The sequence below is a fragment of the Strix aluco genome, chromosome 11 (genome assembly GCF_031877795.1).
Source record: "Strix aluco isolate bStrAlu1 chromosome 11, bStrAlu1.hap1, whole genome shotgun sequence".
Lineage (NCBI taxonomy): Eukaryota > Metazoa > Chordata > Aves > Strigiformes > Strigidae > Strix > Strix aluco.
In genome coordinates, this window is record NC_133941.1 from 15804209 (window position 1) to 15826338 (window position 22130).

Below are 22130 nucleotides of genomic sequence, written 5' to 3' on the forward strand. Positions count from 1 at the left end.
GTGGGGAATATATCACAGTCTGAGCAGTCATACACAGATAATTAAACCCACATAGCACTTTTTACTCTTAAAATATCTGGAAAATTAATTAAGCAAATTAAAAGTACAAAGATATCTGCTTATGATGGCATGGTAATCTTGCCTATGCTTTTAATTTAATAATCCAGTCTCACTCGGAGGGCAAGTACACTTTGTACTGACACAGCTCCTGTGAGTAGTTCTGGGTCTTGTAGATACTGTAGTGCTGTTAGCGCTTGATTTGATATTAATGTGGGAATGAACACCAGGTTCTTTTGCCACTCAACAAGCCATTAATAAGTCACTCTGGAGAAGGGAGGAAAAGACACGTTTTGCTGAGTCACTTTCTTTTGGAAGGCTAAATCCATACATTAGTAGAAAAAAAATAGTTCATTAGTAGTGTTTTTAACATACCTACATGGCTTGCTTTACGTTACTATTCCCTTAGGGCTATTAAATGTTCTGACATTTAAAAAGCAGCAAAATAAACCATAACTAAACTGGGCATTTACTCATCTAATTCTCACTAAATTATTGAAAGTTATCTAGATTGTTTTCTGCAAATCTGTATGTTATTTTACAGTTTACTATCTGTTCAAAGGTGTATACTATAAAAAGTGATCATAATATAAAAAAATACAGAACAGTAACATTGAATGGTGAAATAGTTATTAAATTTCCTTCTGACTTGACTTCCTGTTAATTTCTAGTGATTTAATAGAGAATATGTCTTTTAAAAATTCTCTTTCACTGATACACTGCATCATACATGTTTCTTAGGCAGATAATATGTCATCAACAGTTCAGCGCAGATGCGAGAAAATTACCAATTTGCCTTATAAGTAAAAAGAAATTATTTGTTTTTAAAAGCTAAAAATAACCTTAAACGAGGCTCTTCTCCACAAGGTGAAATGAAAATTTAAGAACCATCCTTTTATTTTTCAACTCAGTTTTACAGTGAAGTTCAGCCCTATTTTAGGGTCATGGCTTCCCAGAGGGAACACTAGTGAGCATTTAGCTTCAGAGATACCAAAGCTTTCCAGTGTCCTTGGCAGCAGAGAAGAACAATTGCCATGAAACTCCTCCAAAATTTACAGTCAACTACTCTCCTTCCCAGGATATTCTGGCATGCTGTGCACCTGTATAATTAGAGATGGAGCAGCTGCTGTATCAATCTTGTGCAGAATTTATACAAAAAGGCCCAATAATATTAGGCTTGTATGAATGCAGTAAAAGATCACCAGGATGGAAATCCATCTGCCATTTTCCTCCTGCCTCCACACAAATATAACTCAAGCAAGACCATATTTTTACCTTCCACTATTAATATCTACAAGGAAAACCCTCTCAGAAATAAAACAAAACAACCACAAAATAAAACTTCAAAAGTGTGTGAAAGATGGCGACGTTACCATCCCTTAGATGCTGAGGTCAAGTTCTACTTTCTTTCCCCCCCTCCTCAGCAAAAGCAGCTGTAGTTATTTACGCAGTATGAGCACTTCCCTGCTGTATTCCTCTCCTTTTCCTGAGAGTCCCTGGAGGTTTACATCATGTAGAGATCTGTACACCCCTGCTGAGCAGTTAGTCTTAAAGGCAATACTTTGTGGTTATGGAAGTGAGTACCTGGCACAGAAGAGCATACCTAAAAGTTGCTCTGGCACAGAGTGGCACAATACTTCCCAGACTTCCCTAGATGGACTGTGGACACTGATGGAGGGATTCACATTTTTAAGGAAGGAATTTGCTAATTCCCTTAAATGTTCAATATTTGTCAACCAAGAAGTTTGTTCTGGCTGGTTGGCAATGATTAATGACTGCCATCTCCTTGCCTGGGAGAAGAAACCATTCTGAGCAACCTTTGTGAAGGCTGTGAAGGGGAGGGGAAAAAAAAAGACATTCCCTACATCCTTGCTGCTATGTGACCAAAAATGAACTGACCTCAGTCTAGTCATGTCTACTGACATGGGGAAAGTATGTGAGGATTTTATTATGAACCAAACTAAGATTTTTAAAATTATGTTTATTATTTCCTATTGCTAATGCAAGCAGAGCACAGCCAAAGACTTCATTTTGAGTTTCACCTTTGAATACAACCGAATATTGTATATAACACTGTTATAACCATAGGGATAACCCCACCAATTATATTGATCTAATAGCTTATTAGACGTCACTCTTGCTGCACACAAATGTAGAGCCAAGTGCATTTTTCTGGCTGAAACTGCACAAACATGATGTACCACAAAGGCATCCTCAGATGTCTGGCTCATCACTAGTTTCCATACATGACCTTTTAAGGAGAACTCAGGTCAGCCTAAATAAAACAATTTGATTCAAAATGGGGTGCCATATGTCAAAATGTACGTTGTCAGCCAGCATAATTTTTAGCCCAAAACTCAGTATTATCAGATATGCTGCTAAAATCTCTGTACTCACAACTTTCTCATGCTGTTTGTGTACACATTTGAATATTTTGCACAAATTTGGATTTGGTTGCTTAAACAAATCAAAATATTTAAAAAATCATAGTTATTAGAATCATACTGATATCATTGTTTGTTAAAATCATTAGTAAGTAATACTGCTAAATTTCCATTACTCTTTTTATGGACTAACTTCTGTCACCCTTTTTTAAAAATTCTAAACAGTTCCATTTGCTATTAGATATTGTGGGTACTACTCATCATGAACTCCATAATAAGTCAGGGAGATAGTGCCAGAATAGGACATAACTCCCATTGTGACAGGACTCTACTGAATAACATACAAGAAGGTGCCAAAAAATACCTCTAAGTAAAGGAGAACTTATTTCACAAGGCAACTAACAGGTCCCTTTGTCTTGGCAAACAATCCCCACGTGTAGGAGACAGAGAAGGAAACTCCTATTGGTCTCTTAAGCAGAGCTATTCACTAAAGAAATTCTTCTAGCAGAGAGGAACGCAATAGTATTGTTATACTGATCAAATCTAAGCAGTGTGTGCTGCCCGCATGCCAGACTTCTGGGGACAGCATGGCTGAGAGCACAGATCATCTGGTAAAACAAAGTAAACCTAGCTAGGATACTGGATGTCCCAAATATAGATCCAGCAGAGACAGAAACACTGCACTAAAAAAGTCTGAACTCCTCTGATGAGTAGTCCCCATCAAAGCTGTGAAGAGAGATTTTTAGATCCTCATTAATCCTTACCTGCCACACAATGGCATGATGCTGCCACTGGCTATGTTCCCAACACTGCACAGAACAAACACAAGTAGTACTGACACTATAGCGTAGGAACAGGAGAAGTGAAGGAATGAGTGGAAAGAACTTGGTCTCAGTAAAAAAACATATTCACTTCTGAATAGTGGGCTGATTATGCCTTTTCAATACTATATAAACCATAGGATCAGACTCAAATTCTACACAAGAAAACAATGGGAATCTCAGACTATCCATACTCTCTAGCCACATTCTGTGGTCCCCACTCAAAATTGAGAGCAGTACAGCTGCAAAAATGCTACACTGGTGGTGGTCCCACAAATTGGTGACTGATGAGGGACTCTTTTTAAATTGTAAGAGACAAGAAATGGATGGTTGGATAGAAAGATAATCTGATCATAGACATTTTTGCATACAGGATGAGATTAATCTTCCATGAATTTTTGTGCCTATAAAACTTGATAGCGTAAATATTTGATGAAAACTCACCCCCTAAATATGATGCAAATTTAGCCAAAGCAAATGTTTACAGTTTTCACCCATCTCTACCGCAGATGTTTTGGTATTTAGACAAAACTCTAATTTTATGGAAAATTCAGCCATTTCTTTTTCACAGTGAGAGCAAAACTAATAAACGTATACTCGGTTAATTTCACTCTTGGAGATTAAGTTAATAAAGTATTAGAGTAGTAGAGATGAACTGCCTAGGGATTTTTCCCTTCATTTGTAAAATGAATTGAAAACAATTGCACACCTACTGCAGGGCAACTGCAACAGTAATTTTCAGGCTGGTAGATGTTTGTAGATACTGCAAAACTTGGGGAAAGTAGGCACCTCAAAAGAGGTAGACTGGAATCTTGAATAACTGAGATGCTGCAACTAGCCTATAGCCCAGCATTATATGATGAGTACTTCATGTATCTGGAAGCATAAAGCACACTGGACGGGGAGGTCAGCTGCAGCCCTAAAATTTTACAATCCGTTTGTTGGAAATCATATTCAGTGGCAACACCAGTCCACAGCTTGGTAACATTCTTCTTCCAGGCTTGCGTATATTGGTAATTCACCTCTCTCTGTAGCCAGCCTTCCATGCAATACCTCAGAAGACTTTTTCCCAGAAGGAAAGAAATCTGTGTAAGACAGTCTGAGAAATCCCCTTTTGATTCCCATTTCATTTGCTTCCTCTTACTTCATTCCCTCTCTTATTATTTCCATTATCCCTTTTCCTTGTAATTTTGGGCATGGTTTTCTTACTCTTGGAAAGTCTGCTAGGCAGATGGATCTAGAAAATAACGGAAGTTAACTTTCAGATGGTCTTCCATAATTTACAGTATGTTGCACCTATTCTTTTTTTGCATGAGTTTGTTTATTATTTGGGGAAGAAAAACTCTATAAGAACAGGAGCTGAAAACCTGCTCACACCTTTCTACCTGACAAACTGAATATATATTTCAGTTTATTTATTGAAAATGAATATTTAAGTAAGAGTTTAGATTCTAGATTTAGACTAATCCAAGGTGACTGACATATAAATGATTAATTGAAAGACTTTATACTTAGGAAACATTCCTCATGGTTTTACTAATACCTTATATTATTAAATCAGCTAAATCCCACAGAGACAGACCATAACTGATACTACCTTAGACATTATTAAAAACTGACAAATTCTCCTTCATCAGAGGCTGAAAAACAGAACCATGTGATAGAAAATTGGTGGAATAATTACTGTATTTCACTATTCCACCACATTTTGTTTTCACCAAGAGGAATGCCCAGGAGCTTGCCTAGTGGGTATGTCTTGTCTCCAGTCATGCATACTTCCAAATTTGCCTTTAGGCTTCTTGACAACAGAGAGCAGTCATCTTTCCATGGGTGTGTGTGGAAATGTTTTTCCTCAAACAAGGATAACCTCTTTCTATTTATTTTTAAAATAGGTGAAGTGAACATAAAAATGTTACCAGAAGTTGCTGAATATTCCCAGATCCTATTGAAGCATAAGAGATATGGAAGTTGCCTGCACAATTTGAGACACAAAATTTTCCACAAAAACAAACCCTAAGTGGCTTCTGTCTTGAATTGTCCAGAAAAGCCAGAATTAAAAAACAAATTCCTATTTTGTATCCAGTAGACTTCTCTCTCTCATTATCTATCTCTGTATACATACCTAAAAACACACAAAATGATCTGGTTAAACAAAGGTATGCTTCTGATACCTCTTCTCCCAAAAAAGGCCTGTTCCAAGTTGCATCATAGACTCTGCAGGTATTCCATTTTATGAACCTCAATATAACACAAATTGCAAAATGTTTTATAAGCATTTATAGCTGCTTCTATTTTCATAATGACATGCTGAAGAGCAGCCATTGGGATATACACTTTAATACTACAATGGATTTGAAAACCTTCTTCAATAACAAGTCCCAGATGATTCAAAATCCTATATTTTTTTTCAAGATATGAATGTCTAATGACATAAGATGGCAGAATAAGGACTTCTGTTTTCTAACAATGCACTAAGCTCAGCTTCAATGTTAAAATCAGCAAAAAGGATTCAAGAACTTGTAAGGGGGAACCTCTGTGCCTGAGCTTAAATCTTAACAGAAGTCAGTGCACAAGTGTTATCCCACAGAAACAGAACATATTTATTCAGATGTGCAAATCTCATTCTGTCAGTTTTGCACAGAGACAATTATGGTAAGGATAGTAGAGAGGATTGTGAGATGATGGCATTTAGTATCTCATAGAGAAGAATAGGCTTTTATCAGGTTTGCAGCAGATGTCTACACATGGGAACAGAACATAAAAGTTAAGTCTACAGAGACTGCCATGTTTTTCAGAAGTCTCAGAACGTAGTTAATGCTGTTATGCCAGTTTAGAAAAAGTAGGTATAAATATAGTGAAATAAACAAACAGTGCACTCTAAATGGGTATTCTATAAAATGCAGAACCACTAACACAGTTAAATATTCAACTACTCAAAGAATCAGCAGACCCACAACAGAGTTCTAAAGATGGGATTGTTTGGATGAATTGTTTAGTTCTTAATTCAGTAAGGCACTTTAATGTATGCCTGAATTCATTGCTTTGGTTAGCAGAGATGTAATAATTCACATATGTAAGCGCTTTGCTGAAATGAATACTAAACTACACATATATGTTCCCCTGCATGTAATGAATCTTCCGTACTGTCTTGATATATGTGCATGTATTGCGGGATTGTTCTATAGCCAGACACCACGAAGGATAACAGAGGTACTCTGGGAAAATAGTATATATGAATAATAATTTCATATAAACAATGTCTGTTATACTTCCAAACCAGCAGAATTTGGCCTCTCAGAGCAAAATGAGCAAGAAATACCATTTACTATATGTAATGGGATGCCAGCAAGAGAATACTATACCAAACATTTAACTTCCTCCCTTTGTAACATTCCCTGTCCAAATATCTCTTGAGATTTGATATTTAAACATGCAATTTACCAACCTTCTCAACTTAATGTAAATATCCAACAGAAGTTAACTTAAAGCCTCGGTATGTAACGAAACAACACACTATGGCTTATTTTAATTCAGTGAGAGTTATATAAAATAGAAGTATATGAAGATGTCATTAAAGGAAAAGTGATACAGAAATGAACTAAGAATGGATCATACATAATATGTAGAAATATAGTTCAGTACTCAGATGAAAATGTCTGAAAACAGTTATTCTTTGTGCTGGTCTACAGTTTTCCAGGGTACTTAGCAATTACTTACAGGCTGCTAGAATTGCCATACCTCATTGGACTAGCAATGAATCTTACAATACTGGTTAGAAAAAGATACAATAACCCATTTTCTTATTTAAGCCTCGCTATTGCAGTCTCCTCTACTTGTATTATCGCATGTAATGTAACTGTGAACATTCTTGTTAGTCATAAAAATATCTTTAATACTATTAATGTTTGTCCACTACATAATATTGTTTGATTCAAGATTAACCTTGCATTTAAAAAAAAAAAATAGAAAATTGACAGTTTATTGCAGTATATTCTAAAAGCTGTAACAGAGGCCTAAAACATAAGGACAACTTTTTAAAACTTACTCCAAAATACATATGAAGTTTTCACTCTTCCCTCTCTGTAGAATCAGAGAAAAGTTTTCACTTAGTATCTTGTGCTCTACAGAAAGTACCTATAAAGCAAGTAGGCTTGTAGATCTATAAATATCCTTCTCATTTCAGGCTATAGGTAAAGGAAGCAGAGATGATTGAGCATAACCCTACTTTCGTCTCTTTCACCAACTTATTTTTCACCAAGGTTTTCCTCTGTAATATAGCCTTTAATATATCTTCAGATAATTTCAGCTGCTACCAGAAGCCAAACTTTAAACAGGTGATTTAGGAAGACATTTAGTCCAACGTAATCTTCAGGTTTTTTACTACCTGTACTTTTTTTAAAAAAAAAAATATTAATCCAAATTAATTGATTGGAATACTGTGTTATCTCTTTATTGTCAAATGCAACCAAACTGGTTTCATATATGCAGCTATGGTCACTTTTTGTTGGCAGGTTACTCACAATTAACAATATACATTCTTGATATTTTACAGGGACTGTAGATACTCATCTAAAATAGAACAGCTCTGACAGCCTTCAACATCTCTTTTCTGCCTGTTGTGTTTAAGTAAGAAGATGCATACATTATAAAGAGAAGTAATTAAAAACAATCGGACTATGAATTGGCTTTTAGTATATCCTGACTTTTAGTATAATTGCAGCATTGTTCAGTTTAAAACACACAAACTAAAATACAGTTTTTATCATGCTGTTGAAGAACTTCAAGAAATAAATGATCTCACTATTTCCTTAAGTGGATGACATAATTCTTCACAAAATACACTACCTTAAGAATAGACATAGTCCACAGAAAGAAATGGACATATTTGTGCAACTACTATGCCTACTTTAACTGTCTTGCTTCTGTCATAACAACTCCACAAAAATAAATTTTTAAAAAATTAAGACCTTACAGCACTTCAAATATCAGGTCAAGTTTTATTATATTCATTTCGTGGATTAGTAAACAGAATTCATAAAATATCAGGTTCTTATTATGATATTTACTTAAAATACTTTGGTCTCTCTTGTTAATAATGGCTTTCAGCCATGTATTTCAGTGATGTGGAGTTTACGCTAGATGCAAATTGTGATTACTTGTAGTCATCTAAGCATGTTTCATGTAAAAATTTTTTCTTAAATTTTGGAACTCTATGTCTACATACACTACAAAAAAATTAATTTATTTTTTACAGCAAAAGTAATGATTTTTCTATTATTTATATTCATGAGTTCCTGAAAAGTACTTCAGACAATCTATTTCAGATTGTAGATTATTCTCCATTTTGACTGCACATTGTTTAGAAGGTACTTTGTATGACTCATAATTTACTTTTGTATCTATTTCTGCTTACATGACAAACATTAACGGGGTAATAGCACTTTGGATATACATTTACATTGTGTATAAATGATCATCCCAACTAAAATTCTGAAAACATTCAGAAAGCATTAGCCACTATATAATCCTAGCCAACCGTATAACTCTGTATATGAGAGCCAGTAATCCTTCCTCTGGCAATCCACATATACCCTGAGGTGTATATATATACACCCTTATCTTCACAAAAAATATCTCTCCACTTTTTGGTTTTAAGCACTGCAGAAAAAGTTTCTTCATGGCAAAATAAATTGACGTTGGCTTAGAAAAGAACTCTTAACTACTTTGAACGTCATACTAAAGAATACAAGTAGAAATACTAGTAAACAATTCGTAGATAGCATTCTGGTAGTTCTGACAAAAAAAAAAAAAAAAGAGGCATTCACTGAAACAGAAACCTACCTGCCTCCTTTTCTCTTTAAAAGGGAGAAGTAATAATTCAGGAGAAAATAATCTTTTTTTAAACTATTTTTTTTCCTGCAGATGGGGCAGGAAACTAGGGCTATAGCATTTCTGTGAGGAGTTGTTTCTCTTTAGGCCCAAATCAAGACCTTTTGTTTGATCTCATACCCCATCTTTCATCATACTGCAGGGGTGACCAGAAAGATAGTTAATGTAAGTTATGTCATAGCTTGAATGTCCTATAAAGCATCTGGACCTTCTTTTGTTTCTGAGAAAACCAGTAATAAAGCATACAGTTTGTGTAGCAGTAACAACATCCCCCTCTACAGTAATTCAGTCTTTTTAGAAAAAAAAAAATCAATTTAATAACATCCAGACAACGCTGTATACGAGACATTCAATTTGCTGTACTAATGTTCTATGTTGCCAACATCAGCAGGTTCCTAAGCTACAGAGACTTGGTTAAAAATCTGCAGAAAGGTTTGTAAACTTGTGGATAGCAGACATGAAGAAAAAGATGATGTGTCACCAATGCAATGCCACAACACAGCTACCCATTTTCTCGTAGCCTGTTTTCACAGCATCAGCTTGATTTCATGTTTGTCTTTAGGATAGTTTTCAGACAAAGAAAACAAAAACGTGCCATGTTTTCATCTTCCTTTGTCAAAGGAAGGTAAGAGAAGCATTCTTTCCTGTCCTATGGCAGAATCTAAATGTTTGGCAAATTTTACGTGTACCCAAAGCTCAAACTTTCATTAAATGTACAGCAATTTAAGCCAATAGATTGTTGGTTGTCTTTAAACTCACTAAATAGAATTTTAGTAAAAAAAATAAAATGCAGAATTATTAAAGTTAAATATTTCTTTCACAGATCTCTAATATCAATGAACAGATTGAAATAAAGTTCTTTAGTGACCAAGTGACCACTAATGACTAGGTATTTTCTTAAATATTTAAAAAAGCATAATGACATATATTACTAAATGTACTACAAATATTGATCCTGTAAAAATATGCATTAAAGTCCCACATAGCTAAGGAGTTATCAACTGATTACTATTGTCTGCAAATATAATAAATTATTATGAAATCAAATCTAAATCCAGCAAATTTTGAGGTGCTAATCTCTGGATTCAGTTTTAATTTTAAGTATTGTATATAGACCCAGAGACCTTCCAGACTGTTAAATTTTTCATGTAAAACAGATGCAAAAGCAGGTATAAATACTTAAAAGTCATGGAACTATTTATCTTGCAATTTCAACAGTTCCATTCAGACATAGCATGAGCTGTTAGGTCTTTCTGCATCATAATAATTGAGCAGTAGGAATAAAGATGTTATTGCAGTTATTCTTTATACCCACCCTACTTGAAGTCTTAGCACTGACAGAAACCATCTTAAATCTCTGCCTTGTTGTAATGCTTCATAAGCAGAAAGAAAATATTTCTCTCCCATACAAAATGAACTCTCACCAGAGACCTTAGAATAATAGAAGACAGACAGATGAAGTTCTGTTCCCTGTTACTTGCCCAGTAAGTGAAAGGCTGCAGAATAATGAATAAGGTAACTGAATGTGGAGGTACTTTTAACTCAGATTAAGAAAAAATAATAATAAAAAAGGCCTGAATTCTAGAGTATATTCATCCTTCCTTCTTAGCAACAGAGACCAAATTCAGGAGAGACTTCTGGTCTGTGTAGCTGGATTTTATACTAGAAAATTTGGAAATTTTAGGTGGGATTTTGGTTTCCATTTCACTTTACTCGGTAGTGAGGGATTATTGCTTCTGGTTTTGCATATATCTACCATAGCATATAGCTATTTCAGATAATTATGAAAGCAAATGCTTTTCAGGATCAAAGGACAAACCTAAAGGGAAGGCTATTGATCAATTCATTCAATGATTCTTTTGAATTCTTTTCCAGATTTTGCATGCGGTACAATATCACCAGGTAAAGAGTCACCAGGCTGAGGGAGCAGAACATCCATTTCTGGATGTTGCAAGTCAGAACACCTCATAAAGATGAGATCTTCCTTGACCACTTGTGCTGCATCAACCCATACGAAAGAGGAATACTAGAAGACTGTATCCAAACTGAAATTTCACAAAAATATTTGCTTATATATTTCAATTATGTACTTATTTCTCCTTGATCTCAATGGGATTTAGACTCTGTCCTGAATCATGGTCATGGAAGATATGCTTTTGGGCTTCTCCAAAACACTGAGGAGATGGGCTATATAGAAGTATAGAACTTGACAGGCCACATAAAAACAAAGGGGAAAAGGAGGAGAGAAAAAGACCTATGCTGCAAAATATGCAGCCATTTGGTCATTTTAGCCAGTGGAGAAAATGGATCATGACACTTCATGGAGTTGCTGGTGAGTCACTAGAGTTTTAAAGTGTTTCCTCATGCATTCATACAAAAGGATTTACTATATTATTTTCCTTTGCAATGTCACAGCATACTGAGAACAGTCTTGCTATGTTTAAAATGTCAAAATATGTTAAATATTATTTAAGTAGATACTTTCTGTTCCAAGTTTATTAATCTTCAATTACTGACTAAAATGGCTTTCAACAGAGAGCATGACAGGGCTTGAAGCTCTGATAATATCTCTGATCTCATTGTAATTTCATTTTTAGATGTGCTACAGCATTTGAGCAACATTTATAAGGTTAACATTCCTGGAATTTTCCATTAGTTACTTCCTGGAATTTTCCAATAGAGTGGAAGTAGGATTGTGTTATTTAAGAAGAAACAATTAGTGGTACTACTTTCTGGGAGCAACCCTGAAGGGCTATCTTTTCCTGTAGTCATGTCCGCTTGCCTGCTCCACCGCACAACAAGAATGTCTTTTCATGCTTTTAAATTAGGATAAGGTACCTAATGAAATATGTAAGTGCAGTATTTTGCTTGGTTTCTACCAGTGCATTTGGATATAATAGTAGAAGCAATAATATACAGTAAAAGCATTGCTCTCTCTGTTTCAACTGAGATAAAAAAGATATTTTGAGACTTAAAGGCTTTCTCCTGAAATAGGACATCTTAAAAAAAAGAAGTATTGCAACTATATCATATTGTAATTGAAAACAAACACTTTCTCGGTAATATTCTTTTTAAATACTTACTTCTGCTACATGGTGAAAACCTGGGCTTTTATATGACGTGTAGATGGATTTACTCTTGAAGATTAATTGTTCTCATTTTGGTAGTTCATGTGGCAGAGCTGTCATGAATGAATTACGGAAACTTGAAAATACTGAATGCAAGTTTCATGAATGATAAAAATTATGTAGATAGCATAAACTCATTTATAATGTGTAAGAATCTAGCTCCTTAAAGTGCAAGATTGCATGAATGGACTCATTTAAAAAAAGGAAATAGACATTAACAACTTAGTCTTAGTCATACAAATAAAACATAGTGTGTTATAAAGATAGTATCTACTAGATTTACATTTTAAGTAGCAGAAGATGTTAAGAAAACATGGGGAAGTGTTTTTTGGGTGAGGAAGATAGGGACTCATAAAAGAAACAGTATTTTCTTCTTTCAAGAAAATTTCAAATTTATTGTAACACAATTTTTATTTAATACATTATCAGAAAGAAGCAGCTTTGTAATCAGCTGTCAGGCAGAATACATCTACAAGGACATGTAATAAAGTGCTCTTATCCCCATATGTTTTTAAAAAGTACTGTCTTTTGCAAAGATATAGATGACTTGGAAAAAATAAGAAAATATTAATTGTTATTTGCATGGTGACAGTATGTTTTCACTCCATTTTTAGAGATTGTCACCAACAACCTGGCAAAGCCTTCGAAGTTACATGAAGAATTTGTTCCTTTCTATAAGAGAACAAGATGTTTCTGCTGCAACTAATGATGATATGTTTAATATTATCTATCATTAGATAAAACATAACTGAAATAGGTACTTTGCTGACAGGGTAATTGAGGTAAACAGAAACTGAAGAACTTATCTCAATTAGAGCTATTACTTTGTCCATCACAGTATTAAAATGGCAGGAAAAACATAAATGATAAGAAAGATCACTATGAATAGAGATCTAGATGAATAGAGAACAAAAAAATGCAAGAAAAAAACCTACTAAGCAGTTCAAAGGTGTGACTTATAAATATAAAAAATGTATTTGGAGAGAATAAAGATGGTGTAATACAAAAGCAGGTGATCTTGAAGTGCACCGCATGCATAAATTTTATGCACACTGACACTGCAAATATGGAGGATATTGCGTTTTCAATAATTCTTCCTACAAATCCAAGAAAGAACATTGAAAGCCCTAATGCATTAAAGCATACATATGGAAATCTTTTACATTTTTCATACTGAAACATTTCAGGCTGACAAACAGATTTGATTTTTTTTTTCTACATATTTTCTTATATACAATTAGAAGACTGTATAATACATTAAATATTTTATAAGAGTTGGGTAGAATATTGCATATTAAGTAAAATCTATTCCCTAAACACCATGTCCTTGCTAAACAAGGTAGGTTTCTTCATGCTAGGCCTTTACAGAAGTATACCCAAAGGGAAACCTGTCCTGCTGCTTATTGCAACAGCTGTGCAAAGTATTGGTATCTCAGATATAGCTGTTGATTTGCACGTGAAAGATATATAGCACATGATTTTGTGAAAATACTTAGCTGACTGACTCAGAGAATTCTTTCCTGACTGATTTCATATGATAGAGTGAGTTTCCCCATGGTGTCTTCCCATTTTTAAGACAGGAACTAACCTCATACTGTAAGAAAATACAAGACATCAGAGGCACATTCTCCTGAGAGATTCTGCACATCTCCTTAGACATCAGTGTTTACTAGGTAAAGCAAAATGTTCTCATGGAACATTTGAGGACTTAACAACTTAAATCAGATAATATCCCACTGAACAAGAGAGGAATAACTGGGCACAATACTTCTTTTTTTTTAAAAAAAAAATTTAAGCCTACTTTCCAGTGGAACAAAATGAGTTATATTTTCATAAAACAGAGCTAACGCTAGCCTGCAAAGTCACTCAATCATATCAAAACTGGAAATGAGAGAAAATTAGGGGGAGGGGGAAGGTGCCAGAAATACTGATTGAAATGCCAAAGATAATTTAGATTCAGTCATATTCCTCATATCCTCTATTTAATTTGTTTAAATTTAATTTCTTTAATTTTTTATATTGCTTAATGAAAATTCTTCATACATCATCTGATCATGGAAGTCTTGAATCATTACAAGATATAATGGAGTAAAGTATTAACAGTAAATATTGAAGGTTATAGCTGAATTTAACACTTCTCAGAACATTTCTATAGGGATGAAAGTGTATGCAAACATCTGTGTATTACTTCAAAAAAAGAAAAAATTTTGTCTGTTGTCTATTAACATTTATGATCTGAAGAAGCAGCTATTAAAATAATAATTTCACAATCAGGTTATAGTTGTCTTGTTTCTCTCAGAAAACATTTGGAAATAAGCATGAATACAAAGCAGGAATCAAGAGATATATTGAGACTATATTACTACCAGGCATTTATATGAGCACAGCCAGCTGATAAAAGACTTAAGCCATATATATAATATTAAGGAGTTACACTAATTTACTTAGGAATAAAATCATAACATATGACCTGTCTGATAAAAACAGATTCCATTTTGAATATTAAATATCTGAAAAACAAGCTACATTTCAAGTATGTTACTGGTTCCAGAATTATTCTGTAATTTCACCAGACAAATGTATTTTATAAAGCCCTAACTTTCCAAATGTCTAATTAATTAACAGAAAAATCAATAAAAGCTTTACCCCTGAAGAATCACCCATCTTCACCACTAAATACCGAATAAGAAAAGGCAGGAGATATTTTCTTGTAAATACCAGCAACAAATAATCTCAGTGAAAAGCACTGAAGAAAAAGTAGGGAGACAAAAATCAAAGGTCATGTATTCTTCTTCAACTTGCAAATAGTGGATCACCACATTTCAAAGAAGCACTTCTTGTATGTCACAGAGTAGAAACAAATATTTCTGTTCTATTTCAGCAATATTGCCATTGCCAATTGAGATGTGACCCAACAAAGTATGATAAATACCAAAATGGACAAATGCTGACATACAATGGAACTTCTTTCATAACATCTAGTTCTACATCTTAACGCATTAATTAAATACTGAACTTCCTCATCCCTTCCACTAGGGCTAGCATCAATTCACACAAAAACTATTACAGGTCTCTTCAGAATATGCACAATTACTGATGCATCCTTGCATTCTTTTAAAGATGACAGACTTCCTGGCATGTACTGGTAAAATCACAAAATGTATGAACTTTCTTCTTTTAGAGAATGAAGTTACATAAAAGGAGTGAGCAAGGTATCTGAAGAGAAAATAGATCTTCAAATTGCAGTTAGTTGGTACTCTACATTCTCTGAATAAAAACCTCTTAACCAACAAAAATAGAATAGTTGTGTGCCATTTTTGCTATACAAAATGACAGTAATCAACATATAACATTTTCAGAAGATCAGTAAAAAATCACCGATTTCCCATTTTCTCTTGCTCACTGATTGCTAATAGATGAGGTTTAGTTCAGGTAAACAAGAAAAGGGAGAAAACAAATGTAGTTTTATAAATGAGAGAAACGTGACTAAAAACTACAAATCAAAACTACTACCTTTTTCCACAGAATACTGAAACCCCACACAGCACGCTCAGATTAATCAATTAATTGCTCAATTTCAAAGAGTGAGCTTGTTGCTTCCACAGGCACATAACATGGTAGGTATCTCAAACTACGAAAACTTCCTAAAATAGTCCCCAAACTTGCTTTAGCAGAAGATAAAAAGTGTAGAAGGAAATTATTTCACATCCAAACGTGAGGCCTACTAGAGCTTTCTCATCACAAAAATTCAAGGCACTCTGTACTACCATATAACATCCATGTGTTATATAACAAAGCAATTTAATTTTGGCAAATTTCTTTATACAGATGTACTGGGTCTGGCTGAGCTGGAATTGGTTTTCCCGTATAGCAGCCCTCATGGTGCTGTGTTTTATGTTGGGAGCTGGCAGGGTGTTGATAGCACACTGATGTTATGGCTACTGCTGAGTAGTGCTTACACAGCACCAAGGCCCTTTCCAACATTTCCCCCCTCCCCTAGTGGGACAGAGTGGGCAAGATCTTGGGAGGGGACACAACCAGGACAGCTGACCTGAACTGACCAAAGGGATATTCCATACCATATGACGTCTGCTCAGTATAAAGCTGGGAAAAAGGAAGATGGGGGGGGCGGGGGGGGTGTCACCCTTGGTCCTCTGAGGCAACCACTACGCATATCGGAGCCCTGCTTCCCGAGAAGGCCCGACATCGCCTGTTAATGGGAAGTAGAGAATAAATCTGTTTTCCTTTTGCTTCCGTGCGCGGACCTTTGCTTTGCTTACGTTAAAACTGCTTTTGTTTTACCCACAAGGGTTGGGTTTTTTCCTATCTTATTTTCTTTCCCCTTTTTTGCCCTGTTGAGATAAGGGGGGGGCGGGGAGTGATAGAGCGACTTGGTGGGTACCTGGCATTTAGCCAAGGTCAAACTACCACAACAGATCAATAGGACCAAATACATTTTTAATAAAATCTCACCAATTGCAAACTCTACCCCTCGCTCTGCCAAATAAAGAAATTTAGAAAAATGAGTACATCTGCTCCTTCTCCAGTCACAGTAAACCGTTCACTGTCCACAGTACATACCCCTCTTTAGCTTCAAAAAGCATTGAATTATTAATAAGTATTATGGGAGAAAGAAAAGTTTTTTCATGTTTAATGATGTCTCCCAGGGGAAGCATTATATAATGGTCAAAAATGTACCCTGGAGGAAAATATTTCCTTAATACCTTATTATCCTAAATTCATTACTACAGTAAAAGGCCATCTCTATCCTCGAGCAATATCACATAAGCATCATTTTTGTCATTAGTGAAGCATCCTGTTATCCAAAATAATTTTTAGATCATTAGAAAGATTGTTACTGACTTTTCAATATGCATACACTTTATATTGGATATGAAGCTTTGAGTTTTCCATCAAATAAAGGTGATAACATACTTACTTTTCTGTCCGGCCAATTGTATTTTGCAAATATTGTATCATATGTGTCCACAGCTCCATCAGTAATCAACATTATGGCTTGGCTGCAAATACTTCCTTGGCCTGTGTGATTAAACTGTGAAAGGAAACAATCGTTTAGTTACAGCACATTCCTGTTAGATGAAGATAGATAGGATCGCAGTGGATAAACATGGATTTTGTCAAATCTCTAGCGTGCTTAGAAGTAGGTGAAAAAGTCTCAGGTTGAAAACATTTTATCTTAGATACCATGTTCTTACTGAATCGTAACTTCAATTGGGTGACAGAATCACAATTCATTATATATCCCCATTTTATTGGCTTGAAAAATAAAAACATTCATAAATACAGCAGTTCCCCAAATTAAAAGTATATTCCCCTGTTTTAGATAGATGATATGTACTGATGCATCTACACTGAGTTTCCTTTGATTTAGATATAGTTTTAAAAGAACAAGCTACACAAAGGGAAGAAGAAATAAATGACTGATAATTTTACTGCGAAGTACAGAAGATACACCACTTATAGAAACACATGACTATTCATATGGCATTCATATTCACTCAGGACTACATTCCATATGTTATTTTTCATAAATGTTTATCTGGGAAAACCAAGTTAATATTTATATATTCTCAGATTCTCCTATTACTCAAAATGAATACATACAAGTAATTCAAGCTGCTGAACAGAAGTGCTTGAGCACAGGTACTTAGACAGCAATCCACATATCCTTTGGAGTACTGAAAGAAAGTTTCATCATTCCACAAATAGGATTTTCTCCTAGTCAAAGAGCAAGTAAATTGGCCTGAGTCACAACATAAGTTTTCATCTCTTGATTCTGGAGTTGGTGCCTTAATTTTTAATCCATGTGTCTCCATTTGTTCTTATTGTCAAATAGGTTCTTATTTGTCTGTGTATTATTTTATATATTCAAGGAACTTAGGTGAAACATCCAGCTTTCAGCAAAAAAATGCAAAGTTGGAAAATTATTTGATTTTTAATTACTCTTTATGAACACTAAAAAAATCTGTGAAAATAATAAACTGGGGCCATTACACACAATTCTTTATAGATTGGGCTAACATTTAAATACATGTTAATGAATGAACAATCTCCTTTTGTTCTCTTCTATGTAGTTTTCAGGTACATTACCAACTTTGAGGTCAGACAAGGCCTCATCCTACCTCCTTTCCTTTGGTACTGAGAAAGCCATGCAATAATTAACTTGTCCCACCTCACCAGCCTATCTGCAATGAATAGTGCCCAAAAAAGGGTGGTCCCATTTAAGAAATAGTATTTAAAATTTAAAGGTGAATTGCCTTGCAGGGACTTGAATGCTTCTGGATTCAACAAAATTTATTCAGAGTATTCTAGTTTGATTTGCGCTAGCAACTGCTTTGCCTTTAAGCTTTCTGCAGTCTACTTGCCCTTACATATTCACTGTTCTTCCCAAAACTCTAATAACCTTTTTTCTAGAAAAAGTTAACTTCTAAAAATGTCATCTTTATAGACATGCCTGCAGTAGGAAAGGGAGTGGATGGTGGGTTCCAGTAGTGCTCTGTCCTCTTTTCTTCAGCCCTCACACTTCTATATCTGAGTAGTCACATCCACAAATATCATTCAACAATCATCCATACCATCTGCAGCTCTCCTCCAGATCAGTTTCCTTTTGATCAAACAGGAACCTCAGTGAACAGTAATAGAAACATGTTACTTAAAGGGAAACTAATGTGGGTTTACAGAGCTAGCTATATTCTGGTCACTGCCTGTGTGAAAACTCCTATCTGTGACACCTGCAAGGCAGTCTATCCTTAAAACTCTTCAGTCATGACAGGTTTTTTAGTCATAACCAGAACCAGAATTATTAAAGTGGGATTCCTTCATTAGTATGATCTTAGATCCAATATTTTCTCATAAAAATGAAGTTACTTTCTCAAGGGATATATTTTTCATACGGACATTGAAAGAGGCAAGGTATATTAAAAAGGAAATTAATGAAGGGGGAATGCCTTCATATATTTATTAAAAAACATCACTCTGCATCTGCGTTATTCTACATAGCTGTCTGTTCGAATATTTTGAAGAATGAGATTAAATTCAAATGCTTTGATGAGTAATATCTTCTCATATTTGTCTAGAACTTTAATTTTATTGAATAGCAAGAGTGATGAAAGTGTTTTCCATAATAATAACAATGACAAGGGCCTTATGATGAACTACAATTAACTCAGTGATTCATCAGTTAGCAGCAAAAATTTCAATGCATCCTGACATTTACAGCATTTGGTTGTGATTAACAGTCTTTGAAATGTCACAGAATTTTATTTAATTGGCTATGATTTTTTAAAGGTAATCACTGCAAAGACCGCATTTGTCACCAAAAGAGATAATTGCAGTTGTCACATGACATAGTAGGTGCCTAACTACTGTACCAAGCACTTCTCTATTCTTACACTCTATAATGAACACTGCATAAGTTGATGATTGGAAAGAATTTAGAAGTGGATTTTTATACATGCTTTTCAAAGACATCAGTATCAACCATCTTCAAGTCTTAACAATCTACCTAAGTACTGAAAGGTAATCACAAGGCAAAATTAACTGTGTTTAAGTAGTGTAACCCCTGAACCATTCTAAAATCCAACCATAGTCTTAATAGACTATTTGTGTAAACCAAAGCTTTTTCTTTTTTCTGTTTCCTTTTTTTTTTCTTTTTTTTTTTTTTTTCCCCCTTCACTCCCCCCCCCCCGCTTCTTTTTTTTAAATGTAGGCCAGACATCCTTAGCTAACCTATAATTCACAAGAATAGATTTCTGGCACATAAAGGTCACAGCCAGTAGACAAAGTGGAAAATGGTTAGCTGTACTCTTTTAAGGAGAGAGTAAGTAGCTTTTTCTCTGGCCTAGGCTGCTTAATAGAAGCTCCCAGAGACTTTGCCAGTATGCCTGTATATAATGGAAAATATTTTTATGCTGTCAATTCTGGAGGTATACATGCAAGATGGTTTGAAGCTATTATGCTCCCTTTTATAGTATAAATAGAAACATTCATTACTCCACCTTGAATAGATCTGAACATACATGTAGCATGATCCATCATGACCCTACAGATCAAAAGACTCTCACTTATCATAGGTACAATTCAGTACATGGGATGTCAGTTCCCTTTATTCTCAAAACTATCAGTTTATCTAATGAGATTTTTATACAACATACATCATTATAACTTCAGTCACCTCACAGATTTTAAAACAAACCAAAAAAAAAATCTCATCTCAGGTCTTCTTTATCACCATAGTGGCTATTTTTCAGTTTATACAGATTGGAAGACTAGTATAGAACACCTCTTGTATTGTGGCTGGTTGCTGTTTACTGTTGTGCATCTGTTTCCTAAGACTATGCAGTGCCCATGATGGGATTTTTAATAAACCCTCTAGAAACAACCTAGAGCATTCTTTACTTCATGCAGCTTTTCCCATTGTCATTTTTGGCATGCACCACATGAGGGACACAGCTCCACACTGTCTGGGTGAACAAGTGGGCAGTGGGTGGAGGCAGACCCTCATCTTTTCATTTTAGGATTTTATGCCCAGAAAAGAGCTGATCTATATTGTGCTTCAAGACGGATACAAAGGAATTGGAACCGTTAGTTAATCTATGATCCTACAGTATAAAGGCAGGCACACTTGTCAAGTCAAACCCTTTGGAGAATATTTTGTTTTGAGGTCTCATTTGCAAGGTACATCCTTCAATCAAAAGACAGTTAACTATTTATTTTAAATGAGATTTTCTTCCTCCAGGAGACTATCAGATTTGAATTTTTTTTTTTTCCCAAAAGGAAATTACTATACTTAAGGAAACACTTAAAAACATTTTCATGAACATAAGCTCAGTAGAAAAAGGGAAAAGAAGGAGGAGGGGGGGAAGGGGGGAAGAGTAAAAAGAAAAAAAAAATAAAAGAAGGGAATTTGCTCATTGTATTTGTGACTGAAATATTTCTTTACAAAACTACCCTGGTAAATGTGAGGGAGAATAATTTTCCAAAAACATCAGTTGGCATAGCTCAATCTTTATTCTATCATCTGTTATTCATGAGTTGTGGCTACTTTGTCTGTTTTCTAAAAATCCAATGAGGTTAGCTGGGATACATATTAATTCTAAAGGTACATGATTTTTAAGACATTGGATCTACTAGGGCTAGAGAGGTGGCCTGGGAAATGTCAGGCAAAAAGAGAAACAAAACTGTTTTCATTACATGAAGAAACTCAAGTCAGAATACAGCTAAATTGCATCTTCATTAAAAGTAAAAATGTACTATAAAACTGTTTTTCCAGCTTTCTTTACTAATCCTTACTAAGCGTAGTTGTAGTATAGTAAGTTTTACTGAATTTAATTTGTGAGACAGGAATTAAGTCCCTGTAACTTTTACACTGAAAGAAATGTATCTCAGTTTAAAGAAGAGACATTAGTTTTCAAAACGGTTCCTCTTTTCAAAGCCGTACTTTGACCAGAGACGAAGGGTGAATTGACTTCTAATGAAGTATCCCAGTCAACACTCCAAGGCATTGTTCAAACTGAGAATGATAAAGCAAACTAGTTCTGGATCTGAACTATCAAGCAGCAAGATAGGGGGTCTAAACTGTCAGCCCTAAACTTAGGCTCTTCTGTAATAGACACCTGCAGATACCCTGAATATGTTACAGAGGTTCAAGTAGCATGAACAAGGCATTGATTTGTTTATTTTTTAAAACTTGTCTCTAAACATTATAATTTCTTTTTCCTTTTAACGCTGATGTATATATATCACACACAGACATATAAATATTTATTTCTGGATATGAAGTGTGAATCTCTCTCAAGGACAGGCTGTTCTTAGAAAGAAACACATAGTGT

At 34.8% G+C, this 22130-nt stretch overlaps 1 protein-coding gene across 1 annotated transcript in view; it reads right to left on the bottom strand.

The window, feature by feature from the left end:
• The window catches only part of CACNA2D3 (calcium voltage-gated channel auxiliary subunit alpha2delta 3), a 468241-nt gene that overhangs the window by 212082 nt on the left and 234029 nt on the right, over positions 1 to 22130 (bottom strand). The window contains exon 11 of the mRNA XM_074836249.1: positions 17219 to 17332. Within this exon, the coding sequence (XP_074692350.1) occupies positions 17219 to 17332 (114 nt within the window). The remainder of the gene's footprint in view (positions 1 to 17218; positions 17333 to 22130) is intronic.